This window comes from Cyanistes caeruleus, chromosome 8, assembly GCF_971803275.1.
Source record: "Cyanistes caeruleus chromosome 8, bCyaCae1.hap1.1, whole genome shotgun sequence".
Lineage (NCBI taxonomy): Eukaryota > Metazoa > Chordata > Aves > Passeriformes > Paridae > Cyanistes > Cyanistes caeruleus.
Genome location: NC_141708.1, coordinates 11,364,086 through 11,382,340, shown reverse-complemented (window position 1 = coordinate 11,382,340; position 18,255 = coordinate 11,364,086). Strand labels below are relative to the sequence as shown.

The window sequence follows — 18,255 nt, the reverse complement described above, 5'->3', positions numbered from 1 at the left end:
ATAGGATGAAGACGTTTAAATGATGAACACGATTACACCTGTTTTACTGGTGAATAATGCCTGCTACAGCTGATCTGCTCTCACTTCTATTTAAAATGCTGGACAGCACTCCAGTGAGGGAAATTAATCCATACAGATGAAAGAAAATGCATCCCACGTGCTAGTTAAAAGCTCTTCTTAAAGCAGAACAGGCAGTAAGTAGTTAGCTACTTTCCTATTCACTGCTGGGTGCTTTTCATCCTTTTCTAGCACAGTTTCATCTTTTCTGTGCCAAATATCACATTTGGAACTTGAGCCTAAACATCTCTTGATAAAAAAATTATTAACATTTTCATTTTTTTATTTAATTTTTTATTGATTTTCTTTCCAGGGCTTTTTGTGCTGTGCTTTCTTTCATCACCCTCTCCCCTCCCCTCACGCTGTCTGATTGATCAGCTGAAGATGTAAAGTATTGCCTTGGCAAACTCATATGTTTCCTCTGAAATCAAAAGAAGATTTAATGTGTACAATTATGCTCTTCTCATAAGTTGACTTCTGTGTGGGTAATGTGCACCTGCAGCTCTGATGTGGCTTGTGTTTTGGTGTAACTGCACATTTTCTGCAGGATTTGCTTTTAAAACAAATGCAATACTTTCTCTCAAGATTACTCTGTGCTTTAGCTGTGTCATCTTTGTGCTGAGGAGAGAGGGAGCTGAACAGGGACTGGGCCAGTATAATAAATGCTCCTTTGTCATAGCAAATTTTCGCTGAGGGGTGTGATGCTGTAAAGAGTGTCATGTTTTCCAAGCCTGCTGAATTTACCAGGCAACTTTTTCATGCACAGAAACTCCACACTCAGGTAACTGTATATAGTTCAATGGCCCTGCAGAAGGCATGATAGTAATGAAAACCACAGAGAGATAATTCAGTCTGGATGGTACCTATCATGGTGGGCTATATGCTGGGGCAGTGGAGAACCTCACGACACAGAAATATATGGAAGATTGCTTTTCCTGGTCACGGCCAGTAATCAAGAGGGAAGAACATTACATTAGGTTCATGTTCTTCCTCATCTTCTGAAACTCTTGTGACTGGAATTGTGGTTAGGCTTTGGGAGAGGAGCCACAACTTTTCAATCCTCTTACAAACCTGTGCAAGGCCGAGGCAGGGCTGTCTCTGAAGAACCCCAAAATCCCTTGGTAAGGGTGTCAGTGGGGCAGCCTGCCTGCTGAACTTTCATGACTCTTCTGTGCTTTAATCCACAATTTAATTTGGGCAATTTTATGCTCACAAGAAGAAGAAGGGGAACCTAAATTTAAAGCAATGAGGAGGGATGCCAGGGCTCCCTATGGAGTTGGAGAACACAGATCCAGGTTGCTGCTACAACATTGATAGAGTGTTTCTGAACTTTTGACTCCTCCAGCTCATTTGGTGTTACTGTAAGGAGGGGAACTCTACAAGCAGAGCAATCACCTTGGAAAATGAGTGAGGTGTTCGTTGAAAATAACCTCAACTATATACTATTAGAAACTTACTGTCAACAAGAAATGTAAAATTTGGTTCTGTGAGCTTTTTGCTCACTTTCCTGCAAGATCTTTGAGCATCAGGAGGCAGATGGGGTCCTCCTTAGCCCAGGGGAATTTCTGAGATTTAGTAATTTCGTGTTTGTTCCATCAATATCTGCCTTACACTGGAAATTATGAGTCCCAGCATCAGCCAGCCAGGAAGATGATAAAGAAGCCTGATACACAGTGATCTACAGTTCCTCACATCATCTAAGGCTTCTTTGTAGTCTGGGACCTCTTAACTCATTCTACTTGCCTTCCAAACTCTTTTAGATGGCACAGGTGTTTTTGCCTCAGGTGAACTTCAATCTGAAAAAAAAAAAAAAGCAAAGCCACAAAGCTTGCTCTTAAATAATTATATTCAATCATAAACATAAAAAATGGCTTTGTGCATTCCCAGACATGTCACAGGAATTATGGAGATCAGTAGATTCCATGACAAATTTTATGTAATTTTCTGCAGTCTTGTGAACATATTTGTTTTCTTCTATGTTTGATGCACTCTGTCTCATTACGGGTCAGGAGGGGAAATGAGCCAACATATCCAGACTCTCAGGGATTTCAAAGAGAAATTTCTCATGTTTCTCTTCTTAAGTGCCAGCTGATATAAGTAAGATGAGACTTGTGACTTGAATGTGGAAATATTAAAGAAAAGGAGTAGCTCACGAGTGGAGGGAGGAGGAAAGAACACAGGTTGGGTAAGACAGATGTGTTTAATGACAAACACATTTGTCTATAGGAATCATTTCCACTGGCCAGGAGCCCAATTAAACACATAATGTAGAAATCTAGAAAAACAGATTAATGATCCAGTCATTAGCGATGGAGGAGGAAAAAGACAAACCCAGCTAATTCTGTACTGAGCATGACAGATGAGCTCACAGCAAATAATTGGGTGGCATTCATCAAATGTGAACTAAAAGGAGGCATTGGAGGGCAAAATGCTGCCATAATCTCTAGGATTTACAGTGTTGGAGCATTTGCTCATAGGAAAAGGAAAAGTTCATCAAAATAAATTGAGTTGGGCCTTCCAAAATTCATTCTGTACCACGGTGCTTGCCAAAACTTTATTGGAGGCTTGATCATTTTTTTGGAACTGTTATAACTGTGCATGTAAATCATGCAAAGATGAGATCCTGGCTGGGAAAAGCTTACATAACTCCTGCCAACAGACTTGTGGGTGGTTTCATATTAACTGGCTCAGGAAGACCACAAACCTCAAAGATTTCTATTTCTAAACCCTTGTCAAGGTGACCTAGTTCAGGTGGAAGCCTTAGAGAGAGTTTAACTATTGTATACTGAACTTTAACAGCATTTTAATCCTAATTTTCTGCATTTAGAAAACAGACAAACAATAAATACAAACAAACCCCCTCCAGGTACCAGTTTTCAGTGGGCTAAAGACAAAAAACTGGTGTAAAACCTTTTGAGTGTGGCAGACTTGTGGTAGATCCTGTTGTGGCACAGAAAGTAGAGTTTGACCACCCCTTGATATTTTTGCCATTCTGTATTCACTGGATTATCTGGAAGATTGTTGGACTATTCCCAATCTTAACTGGTCATCACAGCATTTACAAAGTATGTAAATATTCATATATTAACACAGGGTCCCTACCAAGTTAGTCACTGAACATGTTCAGTTCATGTGAGAATTGAGAATTTGGGTTTTCCAATGGAGGCAATAAATATTAAAAGAGAAGAGGGGATATTTACATATTCCCTGTGCTATTTAGACAATATGACCTAGAAGTGTGGCATCCTTTGAGCAATGCTTGTAGAGCTGAGAGAGATAAAATTACTGCAAACATGAATTTTTGCCTTTGAGCTGGACTCAGTATAAATCAACTGCACAGTCTGTTCTCTCCTGTGAAAATTTTATTTTGATGTGGAAGTATTTGGTGGGAAATATATCTTTCAGAAGTAGCACTCACTGACCTTATTCAGCCTGCAGAAGAGAAGGATGTGGGGACACATTAGGGCACCTTCCAGTACCTAAAGTGGCTTTAAGAGAGCTGGAGAGGGACTTTGGACAAGAGCATGGAGTGTCAGGACAAGGAAGAACGGCTTTGAACTGAAAAAGAGTAGAGTTAGATTAGATACAAGAAGTGGATGATCTTTGAGGTCCCAGCCCAGACCATTGTGTGATTCTGTGATCCTCACAGCTCAGAGCAGGGCCCTGAAATGCTCACTGCTGTGCCAGTCCACGACGCGCTTTCCATGAATTGAGGGTGCAGTGACTGCTGTTTTCTTTTCTGCCTGTCTCTCCTACTGGCTTGTTCTGGGTCTGTAGACCAGTTACTTTAGATTTTCATGTTTGTGTTTACCCTTGGTTTTAGCTACATGTTATCTGTGGAGAGTTTATTTGCTGTGATATAGGTCATTCTTATGACCTTACGCCGTGTGTGCTGTAATAGTGGATATTCTTTTCTTTTCTCTTGAGGGTGCTAAATACAGTTATGATGACATTACAAATAAAAATGGGAAAAAGTCTGAAGGGGAAGTCTTAGTGTAGAAGCTGGTCCTATGTCTAAAACTTCCTTTATTTCCAGTTTTTCAAACTGTCACTGGAAAAGCCTTGAGTTGATTAGATATCAAATTTCATGACCAATAATAGTGTGTCCTTCGAATGACAGCTTCTCCTGGGAAGAAAGCTGCTATCTAGAGGTGATATCATTGCTGAGAATACAATTGATGCTGTAGCAATATTCTATGTAAGCTCATTCTCAAATATCACTGTCAGATAAAGGAAGTATATCTAGGAGGGAATCTAGGACTTTTCTCTTAGCTTTATTGGAAACTTAAGAAGCCAACAAGAGATATTCCATACAATAGACAAGTGCTTTGTGTATTGTTTTATCTTAAGACCTGCAAGACTGCCAAACCAGCAGAATGTAGGAAATTCACTGATGTAAGCCTTGTTTCAGCCAGGTCTGAGATAGTGCCAGAAAGAACACCTACAGCAAGAGTAAGTGACTCTTGACAGGTTTTAGATCCCATATTTTACAAATTATCTGTGCTAGAGCTCATTGATGCATGGCATTTTTGCATAGGCTTTAGTTCATTCAGTCCATAAAACTGCAGATTTGGATGTCTGTCTGTCGCTACAGTTCCCCCCACGCACATTCATTTTCAGAGTGTTTCATTTCAGAGAAACCAGTTTCAAACCGAGTGACAAAGGGCATCTAAGAGCTTAGCTCCAGCTTTCCAAGAGCGCATTTACAGTTAACATTAAATGGTGCTAGTGTGGATCTCTGCTGTTAGTCGCTGTAAAAGGTTGTTGGAAGACAATCCTGGCCTCAAGGGACTTACAGTGCAGACAAGGCTGAGAAGCAGCTGAGGAAAGAGGGATTATCTCCTGCTTACAGGGGAAGAACAGAAGCACAGAGACTTTAAGTTACTTGCCCAAGGTAATTGAACTGGACCATGTGATGAAACCAGATCCTTCTTTTCCTCCCACTCAGCACTTTTTTTCCCTGAGATGGTAAAATCATACTGGATTTGAATCATAACAGGCAAAATGGAAAGTTCAATAGCACGACTTAAATGAGTAAATCTCTATCCCTGTCAAGTTTGTGATTTCTTTGGAGTTACCCAGATGCCTTTAAGGACAGCTGTGCCTGTCATAGAAAACATACCTGAAGGAAAGTTTAGAGATGTCATCACAGAATGTCTCAGAAGGGTCATCACTCATTTTCTTTGGTATTTCCACAGGTGACAACTGGTGGAAGAGCAACTTACTATGTGTCATACAGACGGGAGCCTTTTGCACAGATTAAATTACCCAAATACTCCCTGCCTAAGGTGAGTCCCCCATTTGTGAGCATAGACATGTAATGTCTTGGGAAGCCAAATATGTGAGGTTCCATAAGGGGGAGTGCCAGGTCCTTCACTTGGATCACAACAACCCCACACAGTGCTACAGGCTGGGGACAGAGTGGCTGGAAAGCGGCTTAGTGGAAAAGGACCTGGGGGTGTTGGTTGACAGCAGCCAAACATGAGCCGGTAGTTCCTGAGGTGGCTAAGAAGGCAGATGGTATCTTTGTATCAAAAACATTATTACCACCAGGACTAGGAAAATGACCTGTTAAAATACAGATTTGTTGGTGGCTCTGATACAGAATTGGTGCATCCTATAAAATCAAGGGTACTTTTGTAATTTGAAAATCAGAAGTACTTTAAGGCTAGGTGTCGTGGAAAAGTCTTTGAGCCACGTAAAGGAGGCTTGTTTATGCTGCCCTTAGTCACTAGAATATTTTTGCTGTACAGTAATAACTATCTGTCATGTGCAGATTAATGAACTCTGCTGGAGTTGTACGTATGTGAGGTTGGCACCAGGGTAATGCAATATTTCCACTGCAGCTGGTAAAAACAGATTGAAGTCATTGGGCATTTTGCTTTATTTTCACACTGTTGGAATAGGTATAATACCTCCTTAATCTTTAAGGAATTACAGCTACTGGGCAAGAACAAACTTCCTGATTCAGTCTTCCTTCATTGAGGGAAATGGCAAATCTCCCACTGACTGTACTCACTGGGACAGAATTAGGCCCTCAAATGTTTTTTCTCCCCATCTCATGCCGATAGGATATGTTAGGTCTATTAGAAATAGCCCCGTTTAATCAATCCCAGCTTTTCATCTAGATACCTCACACAGAAGATTAAGATGCCTCCTAGGCAGGATGAGGATATTGAACTGATTTTCCTCCAGCTATTTTTTCCTGAAATCAGGTCACTCCATCCTTTGGGAGACTTCCAGAATTATGATTTCTTGATTCAGAAAAAGTGCAAGGAATTAATCAAGGCCTCTTGGCACTCTATAGAAAGTTTAAATAGATACAAATAGATAAATGGAGTCTCATATAACCACAGTCATTTGGCTTCTAGCTGAACCTGTGTCAGTTTGTTCAACAATGGTAGCAAGGATGAAGTGCTTCTATGTTCATCATCACCCTGAAAGTAATTTCCATGAACCTGTTTTAAAATAATACTGAGAAAATGCACTGTCAAATCTTTTTGATATTAAAACTAAATGGGGAAACCCTTTCTAGACTTTTTGTATCTTGGTCAGCAGCAGGAATCCAACGAAGGTGAGTGGGTGGGTTATTTGACAGCCCATATATTGTGGGATAGTTGAGCTCAGATAAACTCAATAGGAAAATGTGTTATTAAAAATCACTATCAGCAGTAGCTCAAACTGATACCTATACTTCACCTTCAAATAAATGCGAACTCCCAAGGTTTTTTGAAACCATCCCTTGCCAGTTGGAAGCACAAGCCCATTATTTCATGAATGAAAATTATCACTGCTTTTAGCCTGGTGCCATATGATGCTTAGAGACTATGAAGACTCCAGGCTCCAAGGCTGTGAATCTTCCATGAGTAATAAAACTGACTTTCAAATTTATAAATAAAAAATGAAACTGGATGAAATTCCTTGAAGGTACCAAAAATGAAGAAAGCAAAAACCTTTCGCCCAGCTGGTGATTATTTTAAAAGTGAAATGCAGAAAAGTCACAATGCTGGTAATTTATTGGCTTGCTCTAACAGAAAGTTGTTAAACATACCTATAATTCATGCTCCATCTCCATTCTTTCATAATTCATGGTAATTACTACATGTCCCGAAGGGCAAAGAAATACAGAGATCCTCAGTAACAGGCCTTTTGTCTTCTTTTAACAGGACATGCACATTATCAGCACAGATGAGAATCAGGTCTTTGCAGCTGTTCAAGAGTGGAACCAGAATGATACCTATAACCTGTACATCTCGGACACCCGAGGGGTCTACTTCACCCTGGCCTTGGAAAACGTCAAGAGCAGCCGCGGGCTCGAGGGGAATATCGTCATTGACCTTTATGAGGTATGTAGTAAAGGTCGCCCTACAAAGAGCAGCAACAGCCTGCTAGTTTGAGCAAGTGTAAATCTCTTACCAACCTCCCAGGATTTTCATTTGTTTTGGGATAAGCCCTGAGGCATTTCCTGGATTTGATGCTGAGCTCACTCATGTGGGAATAGATGCAGTTATTCTGCTATAGGTGCAATGCCTGGTTGGGTTCAAGTCAATGACTGGTTAGCAATGTATCATTTCCAAAAGGGAAAACCATTATCCTTCTCATCCTAATGTGGATATCCATAGAAAGACTAAATACACCTTTTTTTTCCTCTTGGTTATCTAGAGACATCTGCTCACAGACAGGTAATCTGGACTGCACCTGCAAGAGCACTGAACAGTTCGTGAACTATAACCAAAAATTTGTAGGTCCCTCTTGCCCAGAGATGACAGATGAAGAACTTCTACCCTGAACTTCCCCAAACACTCTCATGCTTCATCCAGGCCTGTCAGCCTTGGCCAACAGCAGTGCATTCAGAGCAGTTCCAGTTCCTGGTTTCTTCAGAGCATTCTGTTTTTGGTGTGTCATTACTTGTTGGATGGAAGATCTGTTGAGATCCAGGGCTCAGTGCTTTGCCAGCAGCATTAATCAGCAAATTAATCAGTAATGCTAATAGAAATGGCTGCAAGTTGAGTTCTACTGTTACACGGAGAAATGTTCTTGCAGCTGCATGCAGAAGTTAGGAATATACTTTCTTCTTTTTTTTTATTTCAGCCAGAACAATACTCATTTAACAACATAATCAATTTGTTTATAAAAATCCAGGTTGTTGAGGTCAATGAGGGAAAATTCACAAATAGCACATTGATTAGTATAAAGGACAGGGTTTATGGGGTTTTTTTTCACCTGGTGAAATTTACCTTCCTGCCTCTGAAAAAGTATATTTCTTTGCTGTGATGAACCAGCAAAAATTAACCTGCATTGTCTCACATTCCTGGGCAAGCCTGTTTACTCCCCAGTTGTATATTATAGACTTTTCACTATTAAATGTGAATAGATTTTTACAGTCATTTAAAGAGTAATATCACTCCAGGGGCTTCAGAGTAGGAGGATTTGCATCCTGACAGTTCCCAGGAAGTTGCAGATTTGCAGCAAATTTCTTCTTCCTGTCTCACTTTCACAGCTGTGCAACAGAGACCAGACTCAACATGAAATCTTCTTGGGGATGTTTTGACAGGACCATATTCTGCTGCAAGAGGTTCTGCTGACAAAAATCATAATATTTGAAACAACTGGCTTGATTTGTCAGAATTTGGATGTGGAAGGAAAGTGAAGAAATCAAGTTTTCAAAACATTAGTGTCACATCATGCTCAGGATTCACATCTTTCATGCTGATTTTTTTTTTTTTTCTGGTACACAAAAGGATCCCACACTGCTTCTGATGTGATCTTCTGTTTTCCCCTGTTTTGACAATCTGTGGAGGCAGTGGGGCTGACCCCATCCTCATGCTCACAGAGCTCAAGTAAGACCTGGTGTATGCTGTACCTTCAAGCCCATCATCAACCTATCTGCAAGAACTCCATGAAATCCTAAAGTAGGCTGTTTCCCAGGGATTTGTTCTGTGGCCATCCTTGTCTTTTTCTTCCAAAGAGAGAAACCACACAAGACCTTTCATCTTTGCAACCATCACCAAGATAAACCTTTAGTGCCATTTGGTGTTCTAAGATTAGATTGAGGTGCCTTTATTGCTTTTACAGAGACCTTCCACTCCTGAGAGTGCTCAGATGGACATTGCTTTTGGCCTGTTCTTCCGATGTATTTTTTTCACCTCTCTCCCTTTTTCCTAGGTAGCAGGGATCAAAGGCATATTCCTGGCTAACAGGAAGGTAGATGACCAGATCAAGACTTTCATTACCTACAACAAGGGCAGAGACTGGCGTTTGCTACAGGCACCGGACACTGATCTAAGAGGGGATCCTGTACTTTGCCAGCTGGTGAGTGGCAGATCTTTTCTAAGGCACAATTGACTCCTTCAGAGCTGCTTATTGTAGTCACTAATTAACAAAGCTCTTCCTGTGTTTTTTGTCTTGACCTTATGTGTGTTAAATGAATTCAGTAAATTTATCTATAGCTTTGCAGATTTTAAGGGAAAATTCTGACTATCTTTCTTGATGTATTTAATAGAATTAAAGTCAGAATAAGAAAGTTTCTGGGGAAAGTGCTCTAAGATTGTTGTCAAAACAAGGGCAGACATGCTGACATGCTTGTTTCTGGTGCAGAGTTCCTGCTTATCCATCAAAGGAACATATGACCTATGTATGCTAAGAGCAGAGGGGTCATTTTCAGAAGGATCAGAGCATTTGTGTGCAGTCACCAAGGGTTCCCCTCTGATATTTAACTTGCTGAATATTAAAGCTTCTGCCTTTTGTTTGTTTTCTGTCAACAGCCCTTTTGCTCACTGCACTTGCGCCTGCAGCTCTCAGAGAATCCGTATACTTCAGGGAGCATTTCCAGCAAAGACACGGCTCCTGGGCTGCTGGTGGCAACAGGTAAGAACATAAATGCTTCTCACCACTCACCCATACCTCCCTGGGAGCCCGAGAGTATATGAGGTATTCCCCATTGGTGTAAAACCTTTGAACTCTGTTTCAGCAAGTGCTGAGCTAATTCACGTTAAGTCCCATTTGCTATGGGTGAGGAGAAGCCATATGGCCTCAAGTTCAAAAAAGGTGTCAGGTATCTGTTGCTCTGCAATAACCCATTTGCTGGTCTAAGCCCACACTTTCAAGGTACTATTACTCAGTGGCACTACTAGGTCCTCTCATGTTGTTACAGCCACTGATGGACATGTCTACCTGTTCGCTGCAGAAGGAGAATGGTGCCCAGGGGCTGTGCTCCTAGGAGGTGTCAATATGTCCCACCTTTTGAGTGGCAAGAGAAGAGTTGTCACCAAGTCTGTCATGTGAAGCCTGGGCTCCATGGGTGCCTGTCTTGTGCGTGGCATCTACTTTTAACTCTGTACTGCTGCAAGGCTAGCAGCATTTAATCAAAACTGCACGGGCCGTTGGTATTGTGGGCTGTTCTGCAATACAGTGCTTTTGTGTTGTTTAAATGACAGCCTGCTACAATACTTCATGGTGGCAGTGGCTGAGCCACTGTAATTAATCTGCAGGATGGATGGGGCTACCAGCCACCCTCAGCTCTGTGGGAGCTGCTGGGCTAACAAAGTGCTTCCTGAATGGCTGGTGCTATTAAAAGCTGGCCTCAGCCATGGAGGCAGTTCTGTCTGTTCAAATGGAGCCTCTTGCATACACTCAAATATGTCCAAATAGCTTAACTGTTCTTTCTAAGGCTCACTTTGTCTCCTTGGTCCTGTTCAGCATAGCAGTGGCCCGCAAGTGTGGGATGTTAGCATATTGTCTGCATGAATTTACACTATTTCTTCCAACCATTTTCATCCTCATGTCATTCTGTGCTTCAGTGTGCTGTGCTTCAGTGTGTTTGCCAGACTAAGGCAGAACCCGAGATGGGTTCCCTTCATGACATTTATATCTCAACAAGGGAGACACCATGTGATTTCCAGTTCAGTGATCCAGGCCAAATGAAGTGAGATAATATGGTTTAAACCTCCAGATATCCCCATGCATAGCCAAGTGGAGTCATCACTCCTGGCAGGTTGCACTTGCTAGATGGATGCTTAGGAACAAGCCCTACTCATGATGCTGTAATTACAAAAGCTTTTTTTTTTTAACCTTTTTAGGAAGCAAATAGAGGCAGCAGGACAGTGAGATTCTAGGCATTGATCTAAATTGTTAGTAAATTAGGTTCTTTTCAAGTTGCCAGTGCACAGGATGAATGCTTTCCCAGTCTAACAATTAACCTTTAAAAGGCAGAATATAATTTCTGCCTTACTGCTTTGTAGATGTAAAAACCTTACCTGTTGGGAATATACACATCTGTTTCCACTAACCAGTTTCACAACAGCAGGAGCATCTCACCATGTTGCTGAATGCATTCAAGGATAAGCTATGCAATTTTTTCTCACAAGTGTTGGCTGCTCAAACACTTCATTTACAGTGAGACATTTCCAGCAATGACTGGAAACTCAGACACTTGGTAAGGACAGAGGTTAGATTCCTGCAAATGGAAGAACTATATTTTATTATCTAATTGTACAGCTGCTAAATCCTCTTGACTTGTTCGGGAGTTACATTTTGTGAGGTTTGAATGCTTGAAGCTGAACTAGAGGAAGAGAATGAAGGAAATAATAGAACAGCTTTGCACAAAAAGACAGAAAAAAGCGATAACAACAAAATTCCTGCATTTTTACTCCCTTTCCTTGCCTTCATCTGTAAATCCCTGTTTGAAAATTCAGAATTTCCATTTTGGTGTTTAAAATATGGTGATACAAAACTTACACTGCTACCTTTAAATCAGCATCTAATTCTTGAGGACTTCTACTCATAGTAAGATACTGGACTAAGAAGATCTTTGAACTGAAACAGTAGATTTATGCTCTTGAACCTGGATGTCCCTATAGGCTGACCTTCTGTATGGTTGCCCACATCAGGTTTTCCTTACAGCCACATCTAAAACAGTTGGTGATTCTTCCTGGTATCAGGGAGAAAATTAGGTAGATGGACAGTATGACATTTCCTATATCCTTAGCACTGATGAAAACACCCTTCTTGAGCTGCACTGCCTCCCAGAGACTGAACTTCTTTGAAATAGCATTGACACAATAATGTGGTTAGTTGAATTCTGTGATGGTAACAGGAGAGTGTTAACCTATTTAAATTTCTAATTTTCCAGCATTAAATGTCAGAACTTTAATTAACATTTTCATTAGAGTGTTCATCCATAGAAGAATGTCTGACACTTGTGTTGCAGGCAATATTGGCTCTGAACTTTCCTACACAGAAGTTGGCGTGTTCATCTCTTCCGATGGTGGCAATTCCTGGAGACAGGTATGTTCTGCACAACAAAGGAAAGCACGGAGCCTTTTGCTATTCTTCTGGCTCTTCACTTCCCAGTGGAGTGGAGCACTCATGCAGTTTTTCATTTGTTTGCAGATCTTCGAGGAGGAATACAACGTTTGGTTTCTGGACTGGGGGGGGGCACTAGTGGCCATGAAACACACGTCAGTGCCCATCCGGCACATGTGGTGAGGAAACTTGTTACTTTCCAAGGGTGTCCATAAAAAGAGCAATGAAGTCATTCTTATCTCTGTTCTACCACCATTTTGGTTTTATTGATTAATATAATGATTATTGCACCATTTTATAAATATATAATGCCTCCATACATTCACCTACATGTATGAATTACTCTTTGCACTGGTAAGGGACTATGAGCCTCCAGGTGTGATTTCTTTCAGACACACATAGACTAAGTCATCCTTTGGGCTTCAGATATTTCTGAGAGGATTTGTCTCTCATTTCTACATTTTGTTTACAGAATTTAACATTAATCTGGCAAGACAGATAAAGGGAGTGAGAGGAGAGGGCAGTAGGTGTAGATAAAGGCAACAGAGATATGTTGCTAACCCCTCTAGTATTTGACTATCAATTTACAGAGATACTGTGGTGGTGACTGATTAGAGTTGGAGGTGAAATAGAGCAAAATGATTTCTCAGCTGAAGACACAATTTTGCTATAAATGGGTTATAACAGTCTAAGCACTAAAGATACTGCTCTAAAATTATCCTCTTCTTAGCTCTTACCCCTCTGACTCCTGCACCAGTTAAACATTCTGAAATTCAGAACTAACACTGTTTACTGAAAATGGTGTTTGGCAGCAGTAATGAGGTGTTAAGGTCTCCTCTACCTGGGTCATTATTGTACAAAATCCTCCAGTGAAATTGCAGTCATTCCAAGTCTGGACACCTCAAGAAAGGTTGACAACCCATTTGCAAGATCATGTTCCAGAGATGTACTTTGAGAACATTAACAGTTAGTTTTTCAATATAAAAAGCTTCTGGACTTTAAATTTTTGACCTGACAGATAACTCTAGGATGATTTCAACATAGATTTCTATGAAAGTTTGAATATATTGCATTTGAGCACATTTCTTTGCCACCTGAATTAGAGAAATGACTGTTTTAGTCACGGTGTGATAGTGCACTGTTAACTTCAGGGTGTATTGGCTCCATAACTGGACATACAGAGGGGAGCAGTAACAGACTCGTAATGATGAGCTGCAGACTCCAGTCTGTGGTGCAGCTGTGTTGAGATGTGACTGGAAGCCTCTGATGGGTAACTCAGTTGTCATGGCTATAATTAAAGTGCTCTCAGGAAAGAGGGTATCAGGACCATGTCCCAGTCTTTAGATCAAACCAAGGATGAGTCAAGAAAGAAGTGTGTGTTAGCCAAGGGTGGGTGTTGCTAGCAGTGGGTGCATCAGACTGCAGCAAGTTGAGCTCTGGAAGAGTGAAAGGTGAGCCGCTCATGGAAAAAGCTGCAAGTCACATATTAACCATTTGTCCTGTATTATTCAAGCCAGGTGTAACTGTTTCAGTTGTGTCTTTAATTGTGAAGGCTCTTCGGACATAAAAAGCACATTACTGCAAGTGCCTGTACTTAGAGATTGGGAAAGATTTGGTCATAGGTTGACTTTTCATAGGAGCTGACAGTTCAGTTCACCTTTGTAGAGGTTCATTTCAGATGCTCTCCTTTTACAATAAGTCCCCTGAAAATGGTGTGTGCAGATCTATGAGTGCCCCACCCACTCTATTAAACGAGTAGTGATTTAGATCTGTTATCAATAAGTTCCAACAGGTTTCCTTCAAAATTGTACCCTTAGGGGCTTTGGAATTTGCTTCGTATTGCTTCAGTAGGCACCTGTTTTATGGGCAGGAGTGGAATAGATTAAAGGGTACATGTAAATCTATTAGTTCTCAGGCTGAGACATTGTACAATAAGTTTCATGCTGGAGAAAAGAAGGGCGGATAATTGAAAAGCTGAGAGAACTTTAGCTAAGCTAATGAAGCATGCTGTTCCCCTGAAGTTGAAATGCTATTTGGAGAGATAAGCATGCAAGCAGAACGCATACAAATTCACAGGTGTATGGGAAGATACATACATTTAAATGAAGTGATTTAGGGCAGATAGTCTTTCTGTGTGCTGCTGTGCTCCTGGAGTTCCGTCTTAGGTGTAAAGTTAACTTCCTATTCTTGCACAGGTGCATTCTGAGTCAGGTGAAGGTTTCTTACCTGAGGAGCAGAGAGTTAGGGAATGGTGACTGCCAGTCTTGGCTTTCCACACTGGAGATCTGAGGTTGGTGCAGCCCATGGTTTATAATACACACTGCAGTGGCCTCCTGGTCCTTTGGTGTGTCAGATAGTGTCCTACCTACTTGGAGCACAGGGGATTCAGTGCCCACACAGAGCCTGCCAGACAGATGCAGGTGCTCAGGTGCCTGTGTGCACACACACTCAACACTCCTCACTGCCATAAATAAGCCAAATTTGTCTTTAAGTACTCATAGGGCTAGAGAGATTGTAGCTAATGCCATATGGCATTGATACATGGATGGGTCAAAATGTCCTGTGGTAGTGAAGGCAATTTTCATGCATTCAGGCCAGGGTTGCTTATGCTCTGAGTGGTGCTTCATGCCAGGTGCTATTCCAGACCCAGAAACAGGTCTTGGCAAAGCCTCTTGATCCCTTGAGGCCTGATGTACAGCTGCATAAAGTATATCCATGTCTTTATTGCCAGTGTTTATGCTTTCTAAAGCTTTGATCTTTCAAAGTACATCAAGAGCATGAATTTAGTGGGCTGGGAAATGGCAAAGATTGGTGCCTGTCTGTAAATCCAGCTGCTGGAGCTTGCAGACCTTAGCCAATATTTAATTGCTGCAGTTGCTCTAGAGTAAGTCCTTTTATGTGTATAAATGTTGTCTGCTTCTCTCCCAGGGTGAGTTTTGATGAGGGAAGATCCTGGACTAAATACAGTTTCACATCAACACCACTTTTTGTGGATGGATCCCTTGTAGACCCTGGCATAGAGACTCAGATAATGACGTAAGTATAGCAGCTCCTATTTAAAATTGTGATGGCAGAAGGGGTGCATGGAGATCCCCAGGTGCATGGTAACCTCATGATGTGCAGTTCAGTGTTGTGTAGCTACACATGCAGTGTTTCATGAGGGCATGGTGCTGTTTTGTGGGTTTTGCTGGTGGCCACAGGCCTGGCTGACATGTTCTTGCATCATGTAGCAAGTAGATGATGGAGCCAAGCTCTGTCCAGCAGTGATAGGGGCTATAGCAAGGAGAGATGGTCCCAAGCTGTAGCTTGGGAGTTCACACAGAGCAGTAGGTAGATATACTTCTCTGGAGAGTGATGTAGCCTTGGTCAGGTTGTCTCTAGTGACAGCCAGAGGTCCTTCCTCATAATTACTGCTGAGATTACATTCCTTGGACCTGATGGCCCAGGGACTGCAGTGCTCTTCAGAAGTCAGACATCCATATGGTTGTACCTCATTCCAGTTCTGTGCTTGCTCCAGTTGTGCAACATGACTGTCTTTTGAGATTCCTGGTGGGTACGAATAGTCCCCAGCTTTGTTGCTCGCACTGTGGGCTGTACATCCAGTTTTAGCTTAAGCTAAAAGTGTTCTAATTGTGCATATGCACAGCTGAGCTCAGAATTACCTTCCTGTTCTGGGGTGTAATATGCTGTGGTTCACCCATCCCGTGGAAGGAAGAGCCTGGGCTGGCACTGATGGTGCTGGGACCTTCTTCCTCCCAGGAGTGCTGAAGCACTGGGTAAGGCTGGCCCAAGAAGAGGCTAAAACTGGATTTTAACAGCCAGGAAAGGGAAGTTTTTAAGTTCAAAGGTGTATTTAAGTAGTCATCTGACCTCTTGCACAAAGCAGATCAAAGCACTGTGCTCTGGGATTCTGAACAAAGCAAGAACAAGATGCACTGCCTTCACTGGTTTTGGAAGTGCTTTACCTGTGCATCTTTGAACTGGCTGAAACAGCTTTCTGAAAAGCATCAGAAGGCAAGGTGGCTAAGATGCCTGTCTAAGGCACAGCTGTGAAGCATACCTACAGTGGCATGAAGATGTGCCTTTGGTTAATCACATTGGACACGGTTATACCAATCCAGTTCAGTGGCAGGAGACTGATTCTAAATTTCATCTTGCAGTCAAGCTGCTTTTCCTGCTTTTCTGCATCTGTACTTGAAGTTCCTGCCTGTTTTTACTGCTTGCAAGAGAAAAGAGATTCATGTCAAGTTTATTTTCTTCTAGGCTTCAGTCCATCTGCATACTCATATGGCATAAATGTATAGGTGAAGCTCATTACTGGTGTCACAGTAGTGAGGAACTGAGTGTCATCAGTTTCTGGGGAGGTTTGGACAGGGTAATAGTTGTGTGTCTTAGACATTCCTGCTACTGATTTGAATGTATTCCAACAGTTGCATGGTTTGTGTTGTTGTGCCTTTCAAAACCAGCTCTATGTCAGCTTTACACAAACAAAGTGACCGTGTGTCTATACTTGAAGTTGAGCTCTGCTGCAAGAAAGGAGCTGTGGGAAAATCATACTTGACTCTTCTAACAAATGGTCATTTGAACTGGCTTCTGTGCCATCTATGCCATGGCAGAAGGAGTGTTTTGAAGCTGTAGCCTTGCGGGGGGTGGGTGGTGCTCAGGAAAGTATAGCCAACTCCTGTATCCCTGTCTCCTGTGGTAAACTGTGTTAGGAGGGACAGGCTAAATAATTAAGGTTATGCTTTACACAACAGCACTCCTATGCTTTATTCCCAAACAGTGCTGGAGCAAAACAAGTCAGCCTTGTGTCTGCCACAGACAGCTACTGAGATTTTATCAGAGTAGAGGTGGTGTCACTTCTGGTAGCATTGCTCGTTTTTCCTTTATTCCAAAACAATGCCTTGGCTTTCTTTTGGCTTTTTTTTCTTTTTTCTTTTTTTTTCCCCCCCAAAAAGCTGTGTCCCTGTTTTGTAGAATAATATATCTATGCATCTCTTGCTTTTCTATCTGCAAACATTGCCCTGCTTTATCAGAGTAAAACTCTGATATCTGCATATGATACACCTATGAGCCTTTTCAGAAGACTGCTGTGAACATCCTGTTGGAAAAATATATATGCCAATTCCCAGCTAATGATTAGGATCTGCAATTCTCTTTACTCTGCATTTTTTCTGCAAATGCAATGATAATATGTAACTTTCTGTGCTGTTTAATAAGGTGTTTTTTTGTGAAATTCTTCATGCAATGTGTGTCAATTCCAGCTGCACACATGTGCAGATATGTGCACACACACATGCAGAGAGATAGATCTGTACTCACATAAATCTGCACGTCTGCACCTTCACTGAAATCAATGGAGCTAATCAGTTGCAACTAGCTGTGGATTTAGGTCATTTACTTTATAAATCAATGCAGTTTTCTTTTGAGATGAAAAATGCATTATAAATCTAAGGTTATTGTTATTTATATCTCTGTAGTCTTCTGGTGGAGAATGTAGGAAATGAGTTATCTTCCTAAATATTGTGTATTAGGTTTGTTGATAACTTTTTCTTTTGAAATCTTTGCAGGCGTATTACCATTATTGTTGCCATCGCTATTGTTATTGTTATGGTCTTCATTATTACTGTCATCATTAGCAGTTTTTAAAACCATTCTTAATAGTCTGTAAAAGCCATACAAAGAAATTTCACATGACACTTGTAATGTTTAGAGAAATTTCTATCCACAGCATGGAAAGAACTGAGGAGGAAAGAGCCCATTTATAAAGCTGTTTGCAAGCCATTTCAATCCAGAACACTTAGCTGTTTCTCCCAATGAGAGCTTTAGTGAGCTCATCTATAAGATGCTGAGCTTGTGTAAACTTTGGCTGAGAAGAAATCAGTGCCTTTCTAT

The 18,255-nt window shown here is 41.3% G+C and overlaps 1 protein-coding gene across 2 annotated transcripts in view; it reads left to right on the top strand.

Moving 5' to 3' along the window:
- SORCS3 (sortilin related VPS10 domain containing receptor 3) overlaps nucleotides 1–18,255 on the top strand; it is a 273,052-nt gene that overhangs the window by 204,847 nt on the left and 49,950 nt on the right. For both annotated transcript variants that reach the window (XM_086899396.1, XM_086899397.1), the window contains 7 exons: nucleotides 5,256–5,345; nucleotides 7,224–7,403; nucleotides 9,223–9,369; nucleotides 9,822–9,924; nucleotides 12,266–12,342; nucleotides 12,448–12,539; nucleotides 15,289–15,396. In XM_086899396.1, coding sequence (XP_086755522.1) covers nucleotides 5,256–5,345; nucleotides 7,224–7,403; nucleotides 9,223–9,369; nucleotides 9,822–9,924; nucleotides 12,266–12,342; nucleotides 12,448–12,539; nucleotides 15,289–15,396 — 797 coding nt within the window. The remainder of the gene's footprint in view (nucleotides 1–5,255; nucleotides 5,346–7,223; nucleotides 7,404–9,222; nucleotides 9,370–9,821; nucleotides 9,925–12,265; nucleotides 12,343–12,447; nucleotides 12,540–15,288; nucleotides 15,397–18,255) is intronic.